The sequence below is a fragment of the Magnolia sinica genome, chromosome 11, assembly GCF_029962835.1.
Source record: "Magnolia sinica isolate HGM2019 chromosome 11, MsV1, whole genome shotgun sequence".
NCBI classification, from domain to species: Eukaryota; Viridiplantae; Streptophyta; class Magnoliopsida; order Magnoliales; family Magnoliaceae; genus Magnolia; species Magnolia sinica.
In genome coordinates this window covers 15771694-15794333 of record NC_080583.1, presented here as the reverse complement: position 1 = coordinate 15794333, position 22640 = coordinate 15771694, and the positions used below count along the sequence as shown (strand labels likewise).

The 22640-nt window shown below is 41.1% G+C and overlaps 1 protein-coding gene across 1 annotated transcript in view; it reads right to left on the bottom strand.

Moving 5' to 3' along the window:
- LOC131218030 (serine carboxypeptidase-like 18) overlaps nucleotides 1-22640 on the bottom strand; it is a 158766-nt gene that overhangs the window by 53473 nt on the left and 82653 nt on the right. The window contains exons 16-20 of the mRNA XM_058212711.1: nucleotides 15213-15260; nucleotides 14967-15112; nucleotides 12997-13073; nucleotides 10377-10499; nucleotides 9549-9672 (exon numbers count right to left, since the gene is read on the bottom strand). Coding sequence (XP_058068694.1) covers nucleotides 9549-9672; nucleotides 10377-10499; nucleotides 12997-13073; nucleotides 14967-15112; nucleotides 15213-15260 — 518 coding nt within the window. The remainder of the gene's footprint in view (nucleotides 1-9548; nucleotides 9673-10376; nucleotides 10500-12996; nucleotides 13074-14966; nucleotides 15113-15212; nucleotides 15261-22640) is intronic.

Below are 22640 nucleotides of genomic sequence, written 5' to 3'. Positions count from 1 at the left end.
AAACTATATATAAAGGAGAAAAAGCACTCCTTTTGTTCCAATGTGGGACTATTCCCACAAGAACCTTTTTTTAAAAAAAAAACTTTAAAATACCTCTCTTTTATATTTTATTAATTTTCTTTTCTTCTCGATCGCCAATCACCATCACATTTTGTGGCAACCCATGTTCATCGCCCATATTATTGCAACAATAGTTTCATTAGCCACTTCTACCACCTGCTCTAACACACTAGTAGCTACACCTGCCGTTTCTATTTCCACTACCTGTTTTATGCACCAACAACTACCCTCACACTTCCACTGCTTGCTCTGCCACATCGGTGACTGTACCCACCGCTATCATTGCGTGCACCATCTCTTCCACCACCCATGCTCCTCTCAAATCCCATCCCTCTCAAACCCCCACTAATCACACCTCCCACTGTCTACCTCATTGTAGCTAGTTACACCAAGACTGACACAACCCCACCCTCACCAAAGCATTGGCCCACATCCTAGTAGGTCTCCTATCACAGCACCACAACGGTTTCGTCGTCCCTTAAGGCTTTTCTAGTGTCACTGGACTAGCACATTAGTCACCACCACTCTCTTTTTTTAGTCACCACCACTCTTAATCTTACACTGCCATGACCACTTCTTTCGGTTTGTCACAGGCAGAACTATCACTACTTCTCTCTTTGTTTGGTCTCTCATATGCGCCAGCATAGGAGGTTCTATTGCCTTATTCAAGCCATCACAAGAGACTCTACCTTCTAGCTCAGGCCTTCATTCAAAACTTTGATGAGGATCATGTGAGTCCTCTATGTCTTTCTCATAAAGCTAACCGTGTTTATGTTTATGCTAGTGGTTTTAAGGAGAGTCATTCTATGTATCTAATGATATTGAAGAGAGCGAGGCTAATGACTAACTCGATGCTTCCGTTGCCGAGTAAATCAGGATCTTCTAAGAAACAACCAAATTTGGTAATTAAATTTGTCGTTATTCAATTGGAACATGTGGCCACACCACCTATTATGAATAGCCTGATTTCAGTTATGCATGTACGAGTATGTAAGTGCCAGGCATGCCAGAATTGCATTCGACTCGAATCAAACTTAACACCATGTGACCCAAGCACCAAGATCGATCGATTAAGACATGATTTGAGAAGATTGGTTCTATATTTAACCCCTAATTGACAAGGTGATTAGACAATTTGTGAAGGGAAGGGTTAGTCCTTCATATGAATTCTTTTTGCATTGCAGACAGGGGGATATTTTCTACGATAGTGGTGGCTTGGTTGCATTCATCACTAAAGAAAAAGTAATGTAAGAATTTTTAAAAAAAAAAATAGAAAAGAAAAGAAAAGAAAAGGAAGACTTTATGTTGATTTTATTAAGAGAACTTTACAATATAATACCTTATTAATATGATATTTACATATGCTTCCTTTTTAATTAAGTTTTCCTTAAGGTGCCTCATTAATCAAGTTATCATCAATCAAGCACCTTCCATTAGTTTAAAGTATGATTTTCCTAAAATGATGAAAATGCCCACTAATGTAGAGTCGTTAACCAGATTTCATATGGTACACTATGGGCCCTACTATGATGTATGTGTTTAATCCACGTCATCCATCCAATTTTCTAGATCATTTTATGCCACGAGCCCAAAAATAAGGCATATCCAAATCTTAGGTGGACCACACCATAGGAAACAGTGGTGATGAACGCACACCATAAAAAACTTCTTGTGGGCTACAAAAGTTTTAAATCAAGTTGATATTTTCTTTTTCCCTTCAACCAGGTATGTGTGTCCTTATCAAAAGGTAGGATGCCAAATAAACATTATGGTGAGCATTAGGTGGATCCTACAACTTTTTTAATGGTGGGCATTTAATTAACATCGAATAGTCCAGTTGAGATTTGGATCTGCTTAATTTTGGGGTCATGGCCTAAAAGGAGCAGGCAAAATGGATTAATAACATGGATATACAATACATACAACAAGGTGGGCCACATGGTCAGGGTCACACCAAATCCAGAAAGTTTTAACCTGCGGTGAATGGAAGTGGATTACCTGTGACCCAGGGCACTGAGATATTCGGATGTGGTACGTAGCACAAATACATTCCTAGCATGGCAGGACCGAAAGAAGGACAAATGAAAGTAGCAGTAATCCATCAAATCTCGGCCCAATCCTATGTAGGGCATGACAAAACAAAGCCCCCGAGCACGTTCGTTATGAAGAAATTCATTTCGAATAGGAAGAAATTATCATTTGAAGTGTGAACTATAAATAGGCCATAACTTTTGATCAGGGTATCATTACGCGACGCGAGACCTATTGATCTTTATGTAGCAAGCCATCTAGGGTCAATTAGCCTACATATAGGTATTATCAGTCCGTTGACTGAAAACACATGCTTCTAGTTCAAAATTGGGATTTTATGAAAAAATTACTATTTTTAGTAATTATGATTTTTGTCATATATCCTTATTTTTAGAATTTTAGATTTCCATCTTTTAAGAGATTGGCTGTAATCATGTCAAGATTCATCTAATGAGGTCAATATTTGGGCCTTCTTATTTTGGGATAAACTTATTATTTTAGGTAAATTCTATTTTGGTTAAATTAGGACTTTTATTAAGGTTAGAATTTTACTATTTTGATTAATTTTGAACTAGGATTTTATTTTTCCTTTATAATTAGTGTAATCAAGAAATTATAAAATTAGAAAAATTATTGTTCAATAAAATATTTGAGTTTTATTTTGTTATTATTTCTTGTGGATTCAAGAACTACCTTGTGGATTCAAGGTTTTAATCTCTTGAGAAAGATAGCGATATTTCTTATTATTATTTCACGTTCTTCCCTTCCACAATTGGTATCAGAACGAGGCTTTTCCTTGGTTTGATGGTATCTAATGATGGTTCAAGCAATATCCCATGGACGGTGTTCTAAGGAACAATCCAATGAAGCGGTGGTATTTGGCCATGTAAGGACTACAGGCAATGATTGATCATTTAACGAAAGTCTCACGACTGACCCATGTTCATAATAGTGAGCAACACATGATCGGCGATGGAGCTCATGGTCATCATGTTCATGGTGCGACATTAGTGATGAATAATAGGCCACCACCCGATAATAGTAAATCACAAGCCACCACTCTGACCATTAGGAAATTGTTGTACAGGTTGAAGGATAAGATAGATTTGCAGTGACACAACATCTTTCGAATGAGGTGCAACGTGAACAAAAGGTTATATGATTTAATCATAGATGACGAGAGCAGTAATAATATCAAGTCAAAGACTATGGTGGAAAAGTTGTAATTAAAGACAGAGAAAATACCCTTCTCCATACGCGATTTGATGGATTAAGGAGGTCGGCGAAACAAAGGTAATTGAATGATGTCATATTCCCTTCTCCCTTGGTAAACATTATAAGGACAAAGTAATATGTGACATAGTCGATATGAAAGCTTATCACATGTTGCTTAGTTGACCATGGCAGTACAATCTTGATGCAACGCATAGAGGTTAGAATAAATTTTTATTTTGTTAAAGATGGTATAAAGATTATCCTCGCCCCTATGAGAATGAAAAACCAACTCATAAAACTTTTAAAATAGATGGGCAGTCCATCGTAACTGAATGAGATTTCGTCAAAGAATCTGAGGAAATGGGGGAGATTAATGCATTATTTGAAAAGAAAAAAGAAGTAAAACCCATGAACATCCTAGAGAAGTTAAAACTAGTATTATAAGAGTCCAAGGGGATTATGCTCGATGAATTTCCCTCCATGCAAGATATTACGCTTACTCAGGTGGAGTTCACTTTCAGCAACATACATAATTGATACATTGACAAGTTCCCATTTGAAGTTGTGTATGGCCATGTTCTCAAACATACACTTGACCTGGTCCCTTTGCCTAAGTTACTAGTTATGAGTGTCGCAATAGAAAACATTGTGGACCATATTCATCTAATTTTGGCACTAAAAGGTGTTTGAATTGGGTGATAACCTACTAGTTCATCTACACAAGGAGAGGCTTTCGACTAGGACATAACAAGCTAAGGAATAAGAAGATAGAACTTGTTCTAATCCTAAGGAAAATCAATGACAATGCTAATGTTATAGATTTTCCCAGGAGCATGGAGATCTCAAGGACTTTCAATGTGATAGACTTGTACGAGTATCATGAGTGAATTCTGTTGGATAACTCGAGGACGAGTTCTTTCCAATTGGAGGGGACTGATGTAGGACGTGGCACATACATTCCTAGCATGGTTGGACCAAAAGAAGGCCAAATGGAAGTGGTAGTAATCTGTTAGACCTGGGCCCAGTCCTACATAGGGCATGACATAACGGGGCCCTGGGCACCAAAGAATTTCATTCTAGATAGTGAGAAATTGTCATTTAAAATATGAACTATAAATCAATCATAACTTTTGATATGGGTATCGTAACGACATGCATGACCTATCGATCTTTATGTAGCGGGCCATCTAGGGTCAATCGACCTGCCTAGCAAGTCATATTCATCCGTTCCACGAGAAAACAGATGCTTCCAATTCAAAATCAAGATTTTAGGAAAAATTACTATTTTTAATAATTATTATTTGTAGAGTTTTATATTTTTATCTTTTTTAAAGATTGATTGTAATCATGCCTAGATTCATCTAGTAAGGTTAATTTAGGACTTTTTAATTTTGGAAAAATTTATTATTTCAGCTAAGTTCTATTCTAGTTAAATTAGGACTTCTATTAGGGTTAGAATTTTCCTATTTTTGGGTCATTTAAAATTTTATATTTTCTTTATTAGTAGTGTAATCATGAAATCATACATATAAAATTTTATATTTTCTTTATTAGTAGTGTAATCATGAAATCATACATATCAGACAAATTATTTAATAAAATATTTAAGTTCTCTCTCTTATTTATTCATTTTAAAAAAAAAAAAAATTCTTGTGGATTTAAGAAGCATCAGGTGCATTCAAGGTTTTAATTTCTTTATAAGAAAGACATCTTTCTCATTATTGTTTTACACCCTTCCCTTTGTTATATTCCTATGTCTGGGGTTGTGTGGGGACAACGGAGATGTCCGTGTTCTCTGTTTCAGCTAAAGGTGAAAGATTTTATTGGAGTCTCATTTCCTGCTCTCCCATCCTCAGTTTTTTCTTTCTTGCCTCAGGATGTGGTGGATGCGATCTTTACGGGTGGTTTTGCAACCTCAGACGTTAGGAATAGTTGCTTCTAGCCTCTAGATCCGTCCGATAATTTCTCCGTAAAATCAGCTTGGAGCTTGTGTAGGAGGGTTGGGCCTCAGCGGAGATAGACCAGTAGAGTCTGGCATGGGAAAATGCCGCCCAAGATCATTATCTTTGTTCGGAGACTACTCCCAGGGGCCATTCTGCTAGATGCTCGCATCCAGGATAAAGGTATTCCCTTAGCCTCTAGATGCTTGTGTTGTGAGGGCTCCCAAGACCACCATCCAGAAGTTGAAACTCTGACCCATCTCTTCATTCACAGTGTATTTACAGACAAGCTTTGGTTACACTTTGGCAGAATTTTTGGCATCCCCTCCTTCCAAGCCCTCTCGATAGAAGCCAAGATGAATCAATGGTGGCTCTCCACTCCATCTAGTGGCAGCACCTCTTCCCTCCATAACTTTGTCCCTAGCTTGGTTCTTTGGGAAATCTAGAAAGCTAGAAATGAAGCTAGATTCGATGGCAGAACCATGTCTCATGTAGCCTCAATTTCTCGGGTAGGCTGGTGGTTCAAAGAGCTAGGAAGAGAATAAAGATCCCTCTAGCGTCTAAGCAGTCTTGTGCTTTGATTTTGAGAAATCTCAGGATAAGCCCTCCGGCTCAGCCTTGTCCCACGTTGGAGCTGATCAAGTGGGCTTCTCCGCCAGTTGGCAGGGTAAAACTCAATACAGATGGCTCATCTTGGGGTAATCCTGGCCCCTCTGGCGGGGGAGGGATCTGTAGAAATGAGGTTGCTGCCTTTCTGTTTGCATTTTCTGTGGGGTATGGCCAGGGTACCAACAATCTTGCCAAATTCAAAGTAGAGTGGGATGGGCTGATCCGTTGTCTATCCCATGGCCTGTCAAGGATTGTACTAGAATCTGATTCCAAGTTGGTAGTGGACATCCTCAATCAAACATCCAGCCCTTCCTGGATTTGGAGGAATTGGAGCTCCAAGATCTCTAGCCTGAAGCAAAAAGGGTAGCTTGTTTTTCGGCACGTTCTTAGAGAAGATAACGCCCTAGCTGATAGACTTGCAAGGCTGGGAAGTGAAAGGCAGACATCTTCGTTCTTTGCCCAGTCCTCATCGCTTCTACCGTCGATACGAGGGCTGGTTTTATTAGATAAGGTTAGCCTGGGTTTCATCAGAAAATCCTAAGTCAGGTCTCATAGGTTCTTGCAGAATTTTCTTCGCTTTCCCTTTACCTTGTTTAGGGAGGTCCGTATAGTTGTGTGCAGCCATAGTAAAGCCTTATACATGGAATAGAAAATCTTCTTTAAAAAAATAAAATAAAATGAAAACAGAGATGTCCATGACAAATTCCTTCCGTCCATCTGTTTTGCAAGACCACAGTAAAATAAGAGTCTAAAAATCAAGTAAATCCAAAACTCATGTAGGCCATACCACATGAATGTCTGGGGGTGATGGAAGTTGTGTATCAACATGATATTCGTGTTTACAGTTCATCTGAGTGGTAATAACAGTATGAACGGTTTGGATGGCATATAAACACCATGGTCAGATCCAGGAAGGTTTCAATGGTGGATATTTCCATTTCCGCTATTTCATTTAGTCGGCCCACCTGAGTTTTGGATATATCTGATCTTTAGAATCCTGTTATACCGGAGTCTTTCAAAACAGATGGAAACAGATGGACAGAGTGAATTTATCATGGACATCTTTGTGGACTCCACATAGTCCACAACGTAGATATATCTTTGTGTTCGGATAATAGGCAATCCACTCCCGCGACAAAGACAGACGGTGCTCCCTGGACTTCCTGTGGTTGGAAAGCTGTGTGAAGCCGTAGACATTTCCGTAATAAATTAATCACTTTTGCAAGACAAAAATAGGACAATAATCTAAAAATTAGGTAGATCCAAAACTCATGTAGGCCACACATATAAAATAGCAGAAATTGGACGCCCACAATCTTTGCAGGTCTCGGTCATATACTCGCATTCGATGTATCTGCATATCTTAGCGCTTGGGGTTAAACTTATTCAGTTTGAATCAAGCTGTACAATCGGTTCGGTATGCCCACCGACACCACACACGTGACCAAAAACAAGCCGAGAACTAACCGTATGTAATGAGATACCACACCCTCATTATATTCCTCAAATAACACCGCTAAACTGTCTATTATCACGGGAGATAATGGGCACTCTTGGTGTGCACCATGCTATTAAACTCCGTCATTTATTAAAAACATAACTTTGAATTAGGATACGCATTTTGAAATTTCACCTAGATTCTGGGTTAGATAACTAAAGAAAGTAAATCATTGCAGTCCCACCCATTTGACAGTCCAGATGGATGACTAGATAGTGACATGCCTAATAGATGCAAGTTGGATGCCAGTTTACATGCATGTTTTGACGTGCATGATTAAGGGTCGTTTGGACGTGTGGATAACTCATTAACTTGAAACATGGTTGTACGTGTCCAATCTCATTTTGGATGCAACGTTCACTTACAATAGAGTTGTCGACTTCGACATTGCTGTCCAAAAATGCTAAGCATTATGCTGTTAAAGGGGAGGCTAGATTCCATTTGTCAAAGACAACCCAGTCTTAAATAACCTCTCCACATCTCTACTGTAAACTGTATACAGATGCAACCTAACATTATAGGACTGGATGAGAGAGAGAGAGAGTCGACGTTTTAAAACCAGCTTACTACGGCACCTGAATCTTGTGCATGTGTGCAGAATCATCCAAATGCGAAAGAGCAACATCCATTTATGTCGATGCACCCAAATCCAATATATCTATATCCATTTCCAGTTCCTGGTTGTGATGAACATCCATGTCTTAAGCAAGTTGTCCACACATTCACCTGACCCAAACGTTGTTCAGAGCAGAAATACAAATATGCGTGGTCCGAGAAAACAATACCTTGAGATTGAGGATTGGCTCCTGCCTAGCTTCAATAGCTGCAACACCATACAAATTTGAAAATCACAAAGATAACGGCACCATTCCGAGGATTTGAACAAACTACAGATTTGGGACGTGAAAGGCAAGAAATAGAATCATTCCTAATGTAGTTTCTGCTTTTTAACCAGCCCTAAATGAAATCTACTCCGCCCATTAAGTTGCAAATCTCATCTTCACAATACATGCCAAGAAAATAGCCAGATAAAAAGCTCATATAGGCCACACCAATTTGCACGTGCAAAATTGCACCTAAACCTCTATGTTCGTGTGTTGGGCCCACCTGACACCTAGATGAAGATGAATTATCTCTTTCCTTCATCCTGGTGAGTCACGCCTGATGAACGGACTTGATGAAAGATAAATACCATGGTGGTCCCATAAACAAACCTGTAATTCGCGTCCCATCTCCATTTTGCACTATGTTGTGTCCTAAATGAGTGATGGGTCTGTCTGATTTATGGTATCTGGGCCTAGCATTTAGAATTACACCTGATGGACGGAGTGGATTTCACATATACAACACTGTAGTCCCAGAGATCTAAAGAACCATCCGTAGAAAGAAGAGATGATGCATGGCTGTACGGAAAGCACAATCAAGGAGCTCGGTTTTTCCCAACGAAAATCTCAGCATGCAGATACTGAGATATCTCCAATGATCCGAACCTCCCATCTTATCGATGCTGTCATAATTAAGCCATGGTCCACTAATCATCCTGACCTTTGGTTTCTGCAGTTGAACGACACCATTAAAAAGCTTCATTCTAATGGTATAACTTCGTCTACATGCAGTAATGGTCAGAATCATTAGACGTTTTGCAATAAGACATGCAGGACCTTAACCTTCTTATATAATGTTTCTCACTTTGTATGGTGGATGGATTAAAAGCTCACTGTTGGATTATTTCAACCCTCTGATAATTTGGCTATTTTGCTTTGAACATGCACGGTCACTGCAGCCTTTGTACAAGCACAGGGTTCAAATATTCAATTAAAAGTTATTCTAGAGCATCTCCAATCCAATAAACGGTTTGGGTCATTTGAAAATTTCAAATCCAACGGCTAGAGTGCAATATCTTTGGAGGTATATATTGTGGTAAACCTTGTCATTATATGGTGCTTGGACCAAAAGGTTTCTATAGTAAGTGGGGCCTATGGTTCAGTTGTCCAAACCAACTTGTATGATGGGCTACATTGTAGAATCCCATGTGATGAAGACCATAGATATAGAATATTTAGCCTTTTCGTAGTTGAATGTGGACTGTTGCTATATGTTCTTTATTAATCATTTCTTCATTGACAACTGATAGACCATTCACGATGGGGCCGATTGTATGAATGGTTTGGATGACCCACTATTTTCTTAATATATAAGTAATGGATGAGGATTACCATTTGATATTTCTTGAACGATGATAGGAATGGTGATGCCCGAGTAGGAATCGCCACCGATGTAGAGTGGATTTGAAAGGAATTGGGGGTGATCAATCAACCACTGTACACCAACGAAGGAAAATAAACGTTGAAACTAGGACCCTTGAATTTTATTTCAGGTCAGGAAAGTGGTCCGCCTGGGCTTGACATATGTGGTTATCTAGCAAGATGGGCCAGCCCAAGCCCGGTAAACCTGTGGACGGTTCATGTGAGCCCATTTACAACCCTAAAATGGTAGACATGGCCCCTAAGGGAACTTGGAAAACATGCATGTCAATCTGGACCTTCCAATTCTTTGGCCCCATTCTAGATGGACCATAGCCTGCAAATGGTACTGATTAGTGATTAGACGGTCTTCCATCCTAGATGGACCATAGCCTGCAAATGGTACTGATTAGTGATTAGACGGTCTTCCATCCTAGATGGACCATAGCCTGCAAATGGTACTGATTAGTGATTAGACTATCTTCACCATCTGACTTCTGACCACCCACTTGTTCGCAAATTGGACAGTCAGGATCACACAATTAATTAGTACACTTCCCAGGCTATATGCACCATTCACAGTTGGGCCCATGATTTAAATGCTCCTGATTGGCTTGCATATACACAATCAGTGAAGAGTGGGTCCCATTTCGTGGCCTAAAGGAGCAGTCTCAGTGGGTCAAGCTAGGCCATGTCCTGCCATGGGCTAAATACCCAGTCGGCTCTTTATCTCGATCTCAACTGTTCAAACAGTGATCAATGTCGTTAAAGATGGCCCACCTTCTTCAGAAACTCATGAACTTCCTTTGATGATCTTATGTCTCCATTCTTGGCATCTTTTGAGCCACTTGAGTACGAAAATCCAGTCCAAACTGGTGAATCTAAGAAGATGATGCTGGCAACCTGAAAATTCAACTCCACTTAACAAAATGAGCCATTTAATGCATAGTTCTAAAACTCACTGGCTTGACTCAAAACTCAACCGAGTCAACTCGACTCGGTATGGTTTTCGGCATACAACTACGTAAAGCATTTAAAACCAGTCTAAGGGCCTGTTTGGTAACCCTTAAAATTTTTACTTAATGCCGAATCCAAAAAGCATTCCGCGTTTAGTGTTGTTTGTTAACACAGTACGTGAAAAGCGCTTCATAATAATTGTTGAATTTTTTCAGCGATGGAGCTCAATGGTGAATTCAGAGTGTGCTCCATGATTGTTTTTAAAAAAATTCAAAATTGTGTTGAGCTTATCGAATGACTACCGTTAAAACCTTATTAGGGTCCACTGTGAAGTTTATTTGTCATTTAAACTCTTCATAAGGTCACACAAATGTGGATGAAGGGAAAATACAAAAATTAGCTTGATTAGAGGCCTACGTGGCCCTAAGAAAATTTTATGGTAGGCATCCAACTCCCACTATTTCTTGTAGTGTGGCCCACTTAAGAACTAGTTCTGGCTTATTTTTTGTCTTACTCCCTCAAAATGATATGGAAAAATGAACAAACGATGTGAATAAAACATATACATTCCGGTACACCCCCATACAGACATGAACATCCATCCCTGGCTATATCGAAGTAGGATAGTACGCGAACCCTACCCGGATTTTGCTGGGAGTGGATTAGGTGACACCTTGGATACACCGAGGTGGGAGGGACCTCAAACTATGGGCCTACAGTGATGTATGTGAGTACATCCACACCGTTCATCCATATTGAAAGCTCATTTTAGGGCATAATCTAAAAATTGAAGTAGCTTCAAATCCCATATGGACCATAGTACAGGAAACAGTGGTGTTTAACCATTAAAAACTTCTTATGGGCCACAAAAGTCTTGGATCAAGATGATACTTGTGTGGCCTCTTCATCTAGGTATTTGTGTCCTTATCAACAGGTTGGATGGCAAATAAACATTTTGGTGGAATCCATGAAGCTTTTAATGGTGAGAATTAAATCATGACAATTTCCTATGGTGTGCTCTGCATAAAATTTGCATCAGCTTCATTTTTGGAATAATGCCCTAAAATGAACTTTTAAAACGGCTGGATGGTTTGGATTTAAGGTGCACACATCATTATTAGCCCCATGGTCAGGGTCCCACCCACAAGGGTGGATACAGGATCTCACCTAAAACACTCGAATTTTCGAGGTATAGCATATTGCATGGTGTGCCACATGCCACCGACTGGCCCTTACCTTTGGGCCCACCTTGATGTATATATTCTATATCCATTCATTTTTTTCAAATTATTTTAGGGCATTATACAAAAAATGAAGTAAATCCAATTATCAAGTGGATCATACTATATGAACATTGGTGAGTGACCATTAATCAGCCACAAAAGTTCTAGGCCAAATGAGATTTGGATCATCCTCATTTTTAGGATCATTACCTAAAATAATTTGAAAAATGGATGGATGGCATGGATAAAACACACATTATGAAGGGGAAGCGGATTGTGTGGTGTGCCACATGCCACCGACCTTGGCCCTAACCATGGGACCCACCTTGATGTTTGCATTCTATATCCACGATGTCCATTGGATCTTTCAAATCATTATAATCATTATAGGGCATTATACAAAAAATAAAGGAAATACAATTATCAAGTGGACCATACCGTAGGAAATAGTGGTGAGTGACCCTTAATGGGCCAAGAAAGTTCTGAGCCACATGAGATTTGGATCATCCTCATTTTTGGGGTCAATCCCTAAAATAATTTGGAAAAAATGGATGGATGGCGTAGATAAAACACATACATTATAATGGGCGCCACACAATGCCATCTAATATCTAGGGGCTACTAAAGTCGTTAGTATGCAATTCGGATCCACCAAGGTGAGTGAGATCCTGACTGTGAGGCCTATTGTAGTGTAGGTTACTACATTTGTGCTGTCCATCCCCATTGAAAGCTCATTCTTGGACACGATAAAAAAATGAAGCGAAAAAGTGATCAATGACCATTCTACAAAAGCTTTGGATTAAGATGATATTCATGTGGTCTCTTCATCTAAGTATCTTTTTATGTTATAAACAGATTGACGAATAATACAATTGAATCCATAAAGTTTTTAATGGTGGGGATTCAATCATGACTGTCCGACAAGGGCAAATGTGTCAAATTAACATATTTCAAACATTTCAGTCTTTAGTCAACAAATGATTTTCCTAGATTCAATACAATATTTCCAACTTCATATTCAAATTTTAGATTCAGACTTCGCACTTCATATTTAACAAACATGCCCTAAATTTTTATTATTTTATTTATTAAATATGAAGTCAATTAAAGACTCGCCCAAGTCTTCGAATCAACTCGTCCCAGCTGCACAGCGGGTCAAGTCCGAGTTTTGATTTTCTCAACGTAGATTTAGAAATGTAACTGTAGAAAAAAATTCGCACCTTTGTCCATGAATGTTGTCTAAAACCAAGGGTTGGTACGCTCCCATTGTAGTCTAAATTCTCGAAATACAATGGACCTACGGCATAAAAAATATAGACATTTCAATTTTCTACCACACGAGTTAATGCGGCACATGTGTGAGTGATCCATCATGATCAGATGGTGGGCCATACGACAAAGAAGAAATCAACTGAGAAAGGATCGCTGGCACCCATACCCAGCCCGCATGTGTTGCTAACATGATGAGTGGGCTAGCCTTTTTTTGGAATGCTGCACATGAACAAGGACCACCTTATGAACATAAAGGATTGCTCACACATGTGCCATGTTGGCATGTACGGAGCGCCTTTTTTAGGTGAACTGTCCGTCGCTACGTGCATAATGACAGATGAGATGACGAAAACTTGGGTACTCCAGCAATGTATGATGAATGGACTCACATTTTATTATACAAACCTTCATGCGGGGCCTACCATGCATGGTGCGTGTGTATACTTCAACACGTGCGTCTGGGTCTTCAGAAAATTCACAGTTTCACGTCCCAGACATTAGGCCTATCCGACCATCACGGGTGCCACCAGTGATTTCATTTGGTTGGGTGTCCATCGTTTTTAAATGGTGTGGCCCACCTGATTAACGAAGACCGATGAATTTTCTGGGGTTACGTTCATGCGTGGGTTGGATGGTATGCACGCAATACATGTAACAAGGTGGGCCCGGCCCAAGAAGCAGTTAGGATAAATTTTCCACGTAGTTGAATACTTTCCCACGCAGTTGAAAATTACAGTTGTTGCAAAAATCTTATTATGCAAAGTTGATCCTCTCCAAATCAAACCGTCCAAATCATGGGACCCACTGAAGAAAGTTCATGAGCCTAAGGACAGATTGGTCAGTCTTCAAATCTCTATCTGCGTACATCTGGATTTTGAACTAATAACATATGTAATGTTTGTTTATAATCCATCTAGGTGGGTCCATGATTTGAACTGTTTAATTGGCTTACATGTATGGCATATGGATGGATTACGAGGGGATGCATACAGACCTTCACGCCACGCCGGAGTATAACTAAGCCACACGTGTGTGGAGCCTGACCATCGCTATACATGCCAGACCCATGTGAAAGATCTAAGCTTTTCATTAGGTGGGCCACACTCTTCCTAATAATAATATTAATATTAATAAATTAAATTAACTGTTAGATAGTTATAAACAAAGTGCAAATGATGGGTGTATTTATCAATTAAGCGGATGTAAATAGCAGCTCCCAAAGCATACGGTACAGAAGAAAACAAGGATTGTGATCCACAAGATCACATGATTAGATGGGCACCAGGTTCCAATTGGCAGAAAGCATGGGACCCAAGTGCGAAGTGATGGGATACACACGAACATCGATTAGGCCCACAACTGAAATTGGAATGTCCCACTAATTTTGGAGGACATCCAACAAGTAAACCATACCTAATTAATTAATTCCAGCGAAATGATATTTACACCAACTCTAACTTGCTTCCACCCACCTTTGATTTCGAGAATTAAAACAGTACACTTTTGTACTATTTTTATATTCCCAAAATCGGAATTGGGTGTAAGGAAATCAATCAAGGTAGCTGTGAAACTGCAAATAACGGCCCGATAGGCCCCAAGTAATCGAGATCTTGGTACAGTATTTTAGTGATCAGGTACTCCCCTTAATACCATAAGCTTTCCGTACTTTCTCTCTTTTCATGATTGATGTCACATTTGTGGAGCATCCAAGCCGTTCAAATTGTCGGACCCACCGTGAAAGATCATTTTCTGTTAAAACCAGGCCAATCAAGCGATCAGGTGGGCCAGACCAGTATCATGGTTTAGATCGTCAGCCTTCCCTTGATTTCAATTTTGATGAAGGGTGATCTTAATGATGGGGAGCTTCTTAATGGCTCATATGTCTATACGTCTTGCAACTTGATAGGAAAACACATACCTATTTCGAAAGCAAAGCCACTCCATGCAGAGCAACCTGGCCCACCTGAGAGCCACAGCATAAGCGGATCCTCTTTTGGGTTGTTCTCAGACTCTACAAAGTAGTAGAAGAGCTGGTCTTCATCCAATTTCCCCACACCCACATACCTTCAACAATAACACATTACATGTATATCAGAGATCACAGATCAAAACACCCATAACCAGTGTGGGAAGCTTTTTTTTTTTTTTTGAAATACCAGCTTACCCGGTTTCCAGGTAGAAGGGGAGCGGGCCAGGAAAGCCAGGTAAGGAACTGATGACTGATGGGGAGATTGCCGGCCAAGGATGGACAGAAATCAATATGAGTAGGTAAAAGGTGATGGGGCGCAACATTGCTGCTGTTGTGTTCTTTGATGCCTTTGCTGGAAACAGATGTAGGAAATAAACGGAAATGTATTTAAGATGAAACATCGATCGGTGGTTTGATAAGTCAACACGCGTGTATTAATAGTCTGGAACGAGTGTGAGACATCCGAACTGCTCATCTGATGGGGCCTACCATCTAGATGCCATGGCCTTAAAGATTAGGCTGTTTCATTCATCGGGTGAACCAGTGTAAAATACGAATGGACGGCTATGAAGGATTGGGCAACCACTCGATTCACGGAAAGGATTTCTGACACATGTGGCATGTTGGAGCGCGTGGGTGGGGAGAGTGGTGCGTGTGGGCTTGGAGAAGGTCTTGTTTAGGAGGAGAGCATGCTAATTGTTGGAGAACCGGCCCTGCAGAAGCACCTTAATTTGGATCGAAACAAATAAGAGAATGAACAAAATCTAAGCAACCACACCAAGAACACACAATTTTTTACATGGAAAATCATTGCGGAACGAAAACTATGGCACAAAGCAGTAATCAATCTACTATCCAGGGAAGATTATAGGGATGGAGAGAACTTACAGTAAAAAACCATATCTCTCCACTTGGAGGCTCTTACCCAAAAATAACCTAAAAATCGTAACTCTATCTTAACCCTCTAAGGGGTCATTTGGTACCATGGATTTGGGGGGATTTGAGGGGATTCGAGGAGATTTCAAATCGCCTGGTTGTTTGGTAGAAAAAAGTAAACAGGGGATTTCAAATCCCCTCAAAGAGGGGGTTTGAAATCCATGGTGAGAGATTGGATTACACCTAAAATCCTTTCAATAGTTGTATGTGTAACATGTGTGACACCATATTATTACTCTATTGGGCACATGGCCCACTAATGATATCAAAAAAAAAAAAAAAAACAATTAGATTATCAATTGCATCACTGTAATTACTTTAATATGATGATCAACACCGTCCACACATTGTCCATGTAAATCAATGGCTAAAAGTCTTGGTTAGTCACTCGGACATGATCTTGTGCTTGTGGCCCATCTGAGACTTGGAATCTCATCATTTTCGAGCAAAGCATATATTTCAGTGAGCTTATTACAACCATTATGTCAAACATTACATATGTCACTAATTAGAGATATTAAAGTTGATTTAGTAATTAAATTCAACCCCCTGTAAATATACCATGCATAGCTTCTTTTGAATTAAAAATTCAAACCCCTGTAAATATACCATGCATAGTTACCTTTGAATTAAAGTTGATTCCCAATCTAGGGTGCCAAACACAATTGAAGGATTTCAAATCCCTGTGGTTTCAAATCCAGGGGTTTCCAAATCCACACTCCCAAATAGGCCTTAACACCTTTTATTTATTTATTTATTTATTTATTTTTTATTTTAGAAAGGGGGATTTCATTCAAATATGATCTTAACACACATTCAGGTGGGGTCCCACAAAAAGACCAATGCCCCACGTATTATATGCCACCCTATATAAAGCCCAACCTAAAAATAAAATAAAATAAAATACAAAAAGAAAAATAATAAATAAATAACTAAACCTAAAGGAGACCACTGAAAGAGGCCTCATTCCAAATATGGACATCAACCTCAACCCTACGATAGATTTATCCTAACAATCCCTACCCCAACATTGTTTAATGCTTTTGATCCACGAATCATTCTCAGGAGGTCAGCTCAGTTAGTGTATAGTTTATTAGGGCACCTTTCACTAGCTAACCTCATTAATTAAGCCATCCGCTACAGAGTTGCCTTCATGCGTACGTACAAATTTTAGATTAAGGGGATGATGCTTCTGTTGAATGGTTACAAATTTGTACCAGATACTCCAGAGGGTGGAGGCTCAGGGATTATTTAAAAAAAAAACCAAAATCTCATTCATATATTTTTGGACAAAAACTGTACAACCTCTAGACACATTATTCAGGCCTCCTCTTGGAAAAAAAAGGACTAGGATGGGCCTATTATCATGCCCTAACTCGGAAACTGGGCTCACAGAATTCTCGATCGTCGAATTCGATGCCAACAGCCTCCGTAGTACCCCATTCTCGACTCCCAATGCCCATACGCTAGATTCCGATCCTGGGATCTTACAAGGAGAATTTTTCAATATACATTTATCTCGTAATAAGCATAACTACAAGTTTACCCAAATCACAAAGGCAACATCATCATTACATATCCACTAATATAAACATTTGAATACAGTGCTAAAAAGGAAATACAAATATCGAAATTCAAAGCTCCAGAAGATAGCTGCACGTTCCAAGCTCAACGCTGCTGCGACTTAATGCCACCTGCACGCATCTATTGTGCATAAGCTTATAGAGAGATTAGAGGGTGGTGAAAGTGTGTACTCAAGGTAAGTGTCAAGTATGCAATATCAGAGCAATGTAGAAACATGTTAGTAAGTTCATAAATACCATCAACCTTATTTAAGCTATGCAATATAGGAGCATAATAAACCAAATGTTATGTGCTGAGGATGCAATGCAATATGTGGTGCGAATGAAATGACCAAGCTGAAGTGTAAAGTCGGGATGATAACACGTAGTATCACATGCTATGGGGTCCATCACAAGAGACTTCTATCCAAACCAGTCCCATACCTAAATTTGAATAGTCAGACTCAATGTGGTAAACTCCTGATCTAAGGTTGGTCGCGCACCCCAACCGAAATCCTTGCCATTACGAAGGTACACATAACAATTAGTTGTGCACCACCAAGCCGAGTAAATAGTGAATAAATGAATGAGTGAGTATGCAACTCAATAAGTCCACATATCAATACCGTACATCTCTCGGATCATCACCGGGGTCTATTACACTCTACGCCAGCTTATCTCCCTTATTCGAGCACACAACTGGGTAAGTGGAAGAGACCTCACTATCCACCTACCAATATCGGACCCGGCTCGTCGATAGAGGACCCATTCCTCAAGCTGGTCAAACTCAACCTAGATATTGCACCCTCACTTAGGCGGGTAAGGTCACACCCCCTCCCAACCGACCACGACACAGTGGGAGACGCAGCCTACTGGTATACGGCCCTCAGGCGCTCATATATATCCACCCAATCTAGACTTTGAGGCATTTTCTGACCACGGAGGTTTAGAGATTTTCACCCAGGGACATCTATGATGCCCATATGCTAGAACGAAACATTTTTAGTGTCCCATTTGGCCATCCACGACACGCCTTGGAGGCCACGGCCATAATGTCGCTAGGGCCTACGGTGGTCATATTACAAAATACGATATGCATGAGTTATACCATCCAGTCATGCATTAAACTTGCGCATACCGCGCGCTCATGTTGACAACTCCTCCTATCAGGGAGTCCCCTAACAATTCGCCCTATGGCATATGCAATGGTCAACTACATCTAATAACAAATATGCAGATGATGCGTATGGGCATGTATCATGATGTTATGCTATCACATACTCATAATCAGTATCGATAACCGGCACCGATAATCAGCCTCGATAATCGACCTAACAAAGGGCCTAATGGAAGGTCACAATGTGGACATTTAACCATCATTGCCCATCAATGTGGACATTTAACCAACATTGCTCCCAAGGAGTGGCCTTCATAGGGCCAAACATATAGTGGGTCCATTACCTTACACAATGGCCCAATACACATCATGATGGGCCTCTCTCAAGGGCCAAATACACATCACGATGGGCCTCACTCATGGGCTACATATGCATCACATTGGGCCTCGCTCATGGACCTCATATACATCACAATGGGCCGTAATACATGGGCCTCATATACATCAAATGGGCTGCAATATATGGGCCTCATATACATCAAATGCACCACAATACATGGGCCGCAACAATGGGCCTTATATACATTAAGTGGGCCGCATCGCATAGGCCTCATATACAACACGTCGGGCCTCACTCATGGTCCACATATACAACACGTCGAGGCTCACTCATGGGCCACGTACACAACACGTCGGGCCTCATTCACGGGCCACATATACATCATAATGGGCCTCAACAAATGGGTCACAAGAACATCACAATGGGCCGCCTCACCAAATGGACCGCAAATATATCACATTGGGCCTCATATACATCACAATATGGGTCCCTTCTGCTGGACAGCATTGATACAACACATGCATCACAGTAAGTTTCTTCAACACAAGGTTATTTTTGAAGCTCATGTGGATGAGAAGCTATTTGGAGAAATTCCGGTGATCAACCACCTTCTGGCGAATGGTTGGGGTCCCATGTTTGAAGGAAAATTTCATGCTAGTGGGGGCTTTGTGTGAACCTTTTACGCACACATGAAAGACCCAACCCTTGAACCTCTCCAGTTTATCATCCCCCTAGGCAGACAGGAAGCCAGGGTTGATGTAGATGTTATGGCCCACATCATGGGAGTGGAGCGCGGCATTGTTCATGCCAGTGAGACCAATCTCACTGAGAGGAGGGTGAGAGATCACCGCACGCGTTTCCTATGCGGCCAACCCGGTGAATGGAGGCAAGAGAACAACCTCAAAATGACTCACATGACCCCTAACAATCGCCTACTCCACCATATATGCACGTATAACGTGTATCCCAGGTCAAGCAATCGCACGGAGTGCACTAGATTCATGGTGGACTTCCTGTATCGGGTAAGACAAGGAGATAAGGTCTGCCTGCCCACTCTTGTCTTAACCCAGATCATGAAGGCGGTGCAATCTATTCGCAAGGATCAGTCCCTCCTATTTGGTTGACTAATTTGCAAAATTGCCCGTAATTTTGGATTCAAACTGCACATGGATGATCTCACCCCTATTCACTCCATAAACGAAAACACCCTCAACAACATGAAGATGGGGCCTAAGTAGCGTGTGGCCCAACTGGAGGAGCTAAGGGACGAAATAGAGGAAGAGATTGAAGATGAGGAAAGTCAGGATGAAGAACAGGAAGAGGAAGTGGAAGCCCAGGACTCCAACTGGGAGCCTCCTGCCACCCGTAAGGAGCGGAAAACTCTAGCCAATGTTGTGAAGAACCAGGAGTATTTGAAGAAGAAATTTAAGAAGATATCTCGCACTCTGAAGGCCCTCTTATGCTGCATGGAGGATAAGGGAGCACCTCCACCTTTGCCGAAGTCGGAGGATTAGGAGTGTAGTACGTGTTTGTGTTCTCTTTTTGTACCAGCCTTGGATAGGCTTAGTTTGGTTGTTTGGGTTGTGAATGTTGTAGTTTTTTTTCTTTCTGTTGGATTAGTAATCATGCATTCTATGTCATTGTACATGTAATGCCGTAGCATATGTAATGGTGACAAATTTCGTTTAATGAAATGCATGAAACTGCTTTTGTTAAAGTGATGTGTGGAATGTTTGGTGAATTGATGATGTATGTATGATATCACTCTAACGTTGTGACTATCATGCCCTAAGTCTGTGGATGTTGTTATCTAAATGTTAAGACGATGGCTTTTAGGACGATGAGGCCACAAGGTGACAGCCATCTTGTCCGCCTAGCCTTGGGCGGGAGAGACGACCGTGAACGGTTCGCCCGAAATGAACTGCTTTCTAGTCAAGGCAGAGCCAATCAAGTGGATATGGACAGTCAGATGCCGACCCAACTTCCTGGGGCACCTCAAATTCATGGCGAGACCTCTACTCACCAGACCCCCCCAATTGGGGGCACTATGGAGCAGATGTTGCACGTGATGCAACAACAACAACAGTTGTTGCATACTTTGATAGGAGCAATGGCCCATCACATGAATGCACCATCATCAGGCCAAGTCGGAACGTCAACCGCGCCATATAATCTTTTCGAGCATTTTCAAAGGTTAAGACCGCCTACTTTTGCCGATACTCATAGAACTGAGGAGGCCGAGAGTTGGCTAAACTGGGTTACGAAAGCGATCCGGCCTCTTCACTGCTCGGAAGCCAAGCAGGTGGAGTTGATATCCTACCTATTTGAGAAGGAAGTTGACGTTTGGTGGGACAGTGTGTTGAGAACGGTCCCTCAAAACTTTGTGTGAACATGGGAGGACTTCGAGATGCGGTTCTTCTAAAAATACTTCCCATAAACCTATCGTATAGAAAAGGAGAATGAATTCTTGTGCCTCCAGCAGGGAGGTATGTCGGTGGCCGAATATGAAAATCGGTTCATCGAATTATCACGTTATGCTCCGAGGATTGTGGTAAACGAAGAGACGCATATGAGGTGCTTTGCTGAGGGATTGAGAGCTGGGATTCACACGAAAATGTGTTGTGCAAATATTCTGACTTATGCAGAACTGGTGGAGATGTCCCTGTGGTCTGAGCAGGATGGCGAAAGGGTTTCTCGGGCACGTATACAAGTCGAGTCCAAAGGAAGAGCCGAAGGACAATCCTCGTCCTCATCCGGAAGAAGAATGCCACCCATTCCGCCTCCCCAGCACATGCCTCTACCACCCGCGCATGCTTGTCCCGACCGGATATGCGGGTACTATCGAAAGGTGGGCCACTCAGAGGCCTACTGTTTTTCAAGAATGAGAGATCACGGGTATGTACCCCCTCAGTGAGTGAGTCGTCCACCGCAGCTAGCATCACCTGCACCTCCTCAACGTGCCGCAGGCCCATGTCAGCAACCATGTAGGCGGCCGACCCCTCAGATTAGGCCACCGTCTCAACCTACATATTAGCCCAACCGACCTCAGCAAGCATGAGTTCACTCTTTGACAGCTGAGGGCGTTGATGCAGCCACGACTACTCTTGCATAATTTTAGTTCATGGCCCATGTTCAAGGTACTCCTGTATTTCTTCTTGTGGACACTGGGTCCACAACTTCACTTATATCATCCAAAAATGTCAAGAGTCTAGGACTACCAACTACTCACATATTGGGGGTAAGAATTATAGCGGCAACTGGAACATTCACCGAAGCTACATCCGTCTACCGAGGTTGCCCCGTGGACTTTGGGAGAAAGAGGATACATGTGGATCTCATTGTCACAAAGGTTTTCCACTACGACATAATTTTGGGGATGAATTGGCTCTCCGCAATGAGAGCCAAAATCGATTGCGAGGACCGAACGGTGACTATATATGAAGACGATAGCTCTCCCTTCACATTCATAGTACAGGTTAGCTACCCACAATGAGTCATCTGTTATGCTTCACTAGAAGAAGGTCACAAAGATATTTCATTAACTTGCACCCCCATAGTGAGTGACTTCGTTAATGTATTCAAGAATATTTCATGACTTCCTCCCCCATGAGAGATCGACTTGACCATTGATTTGGTGCCGGGCACTGCGCCCATTTCTCTCCCAACCT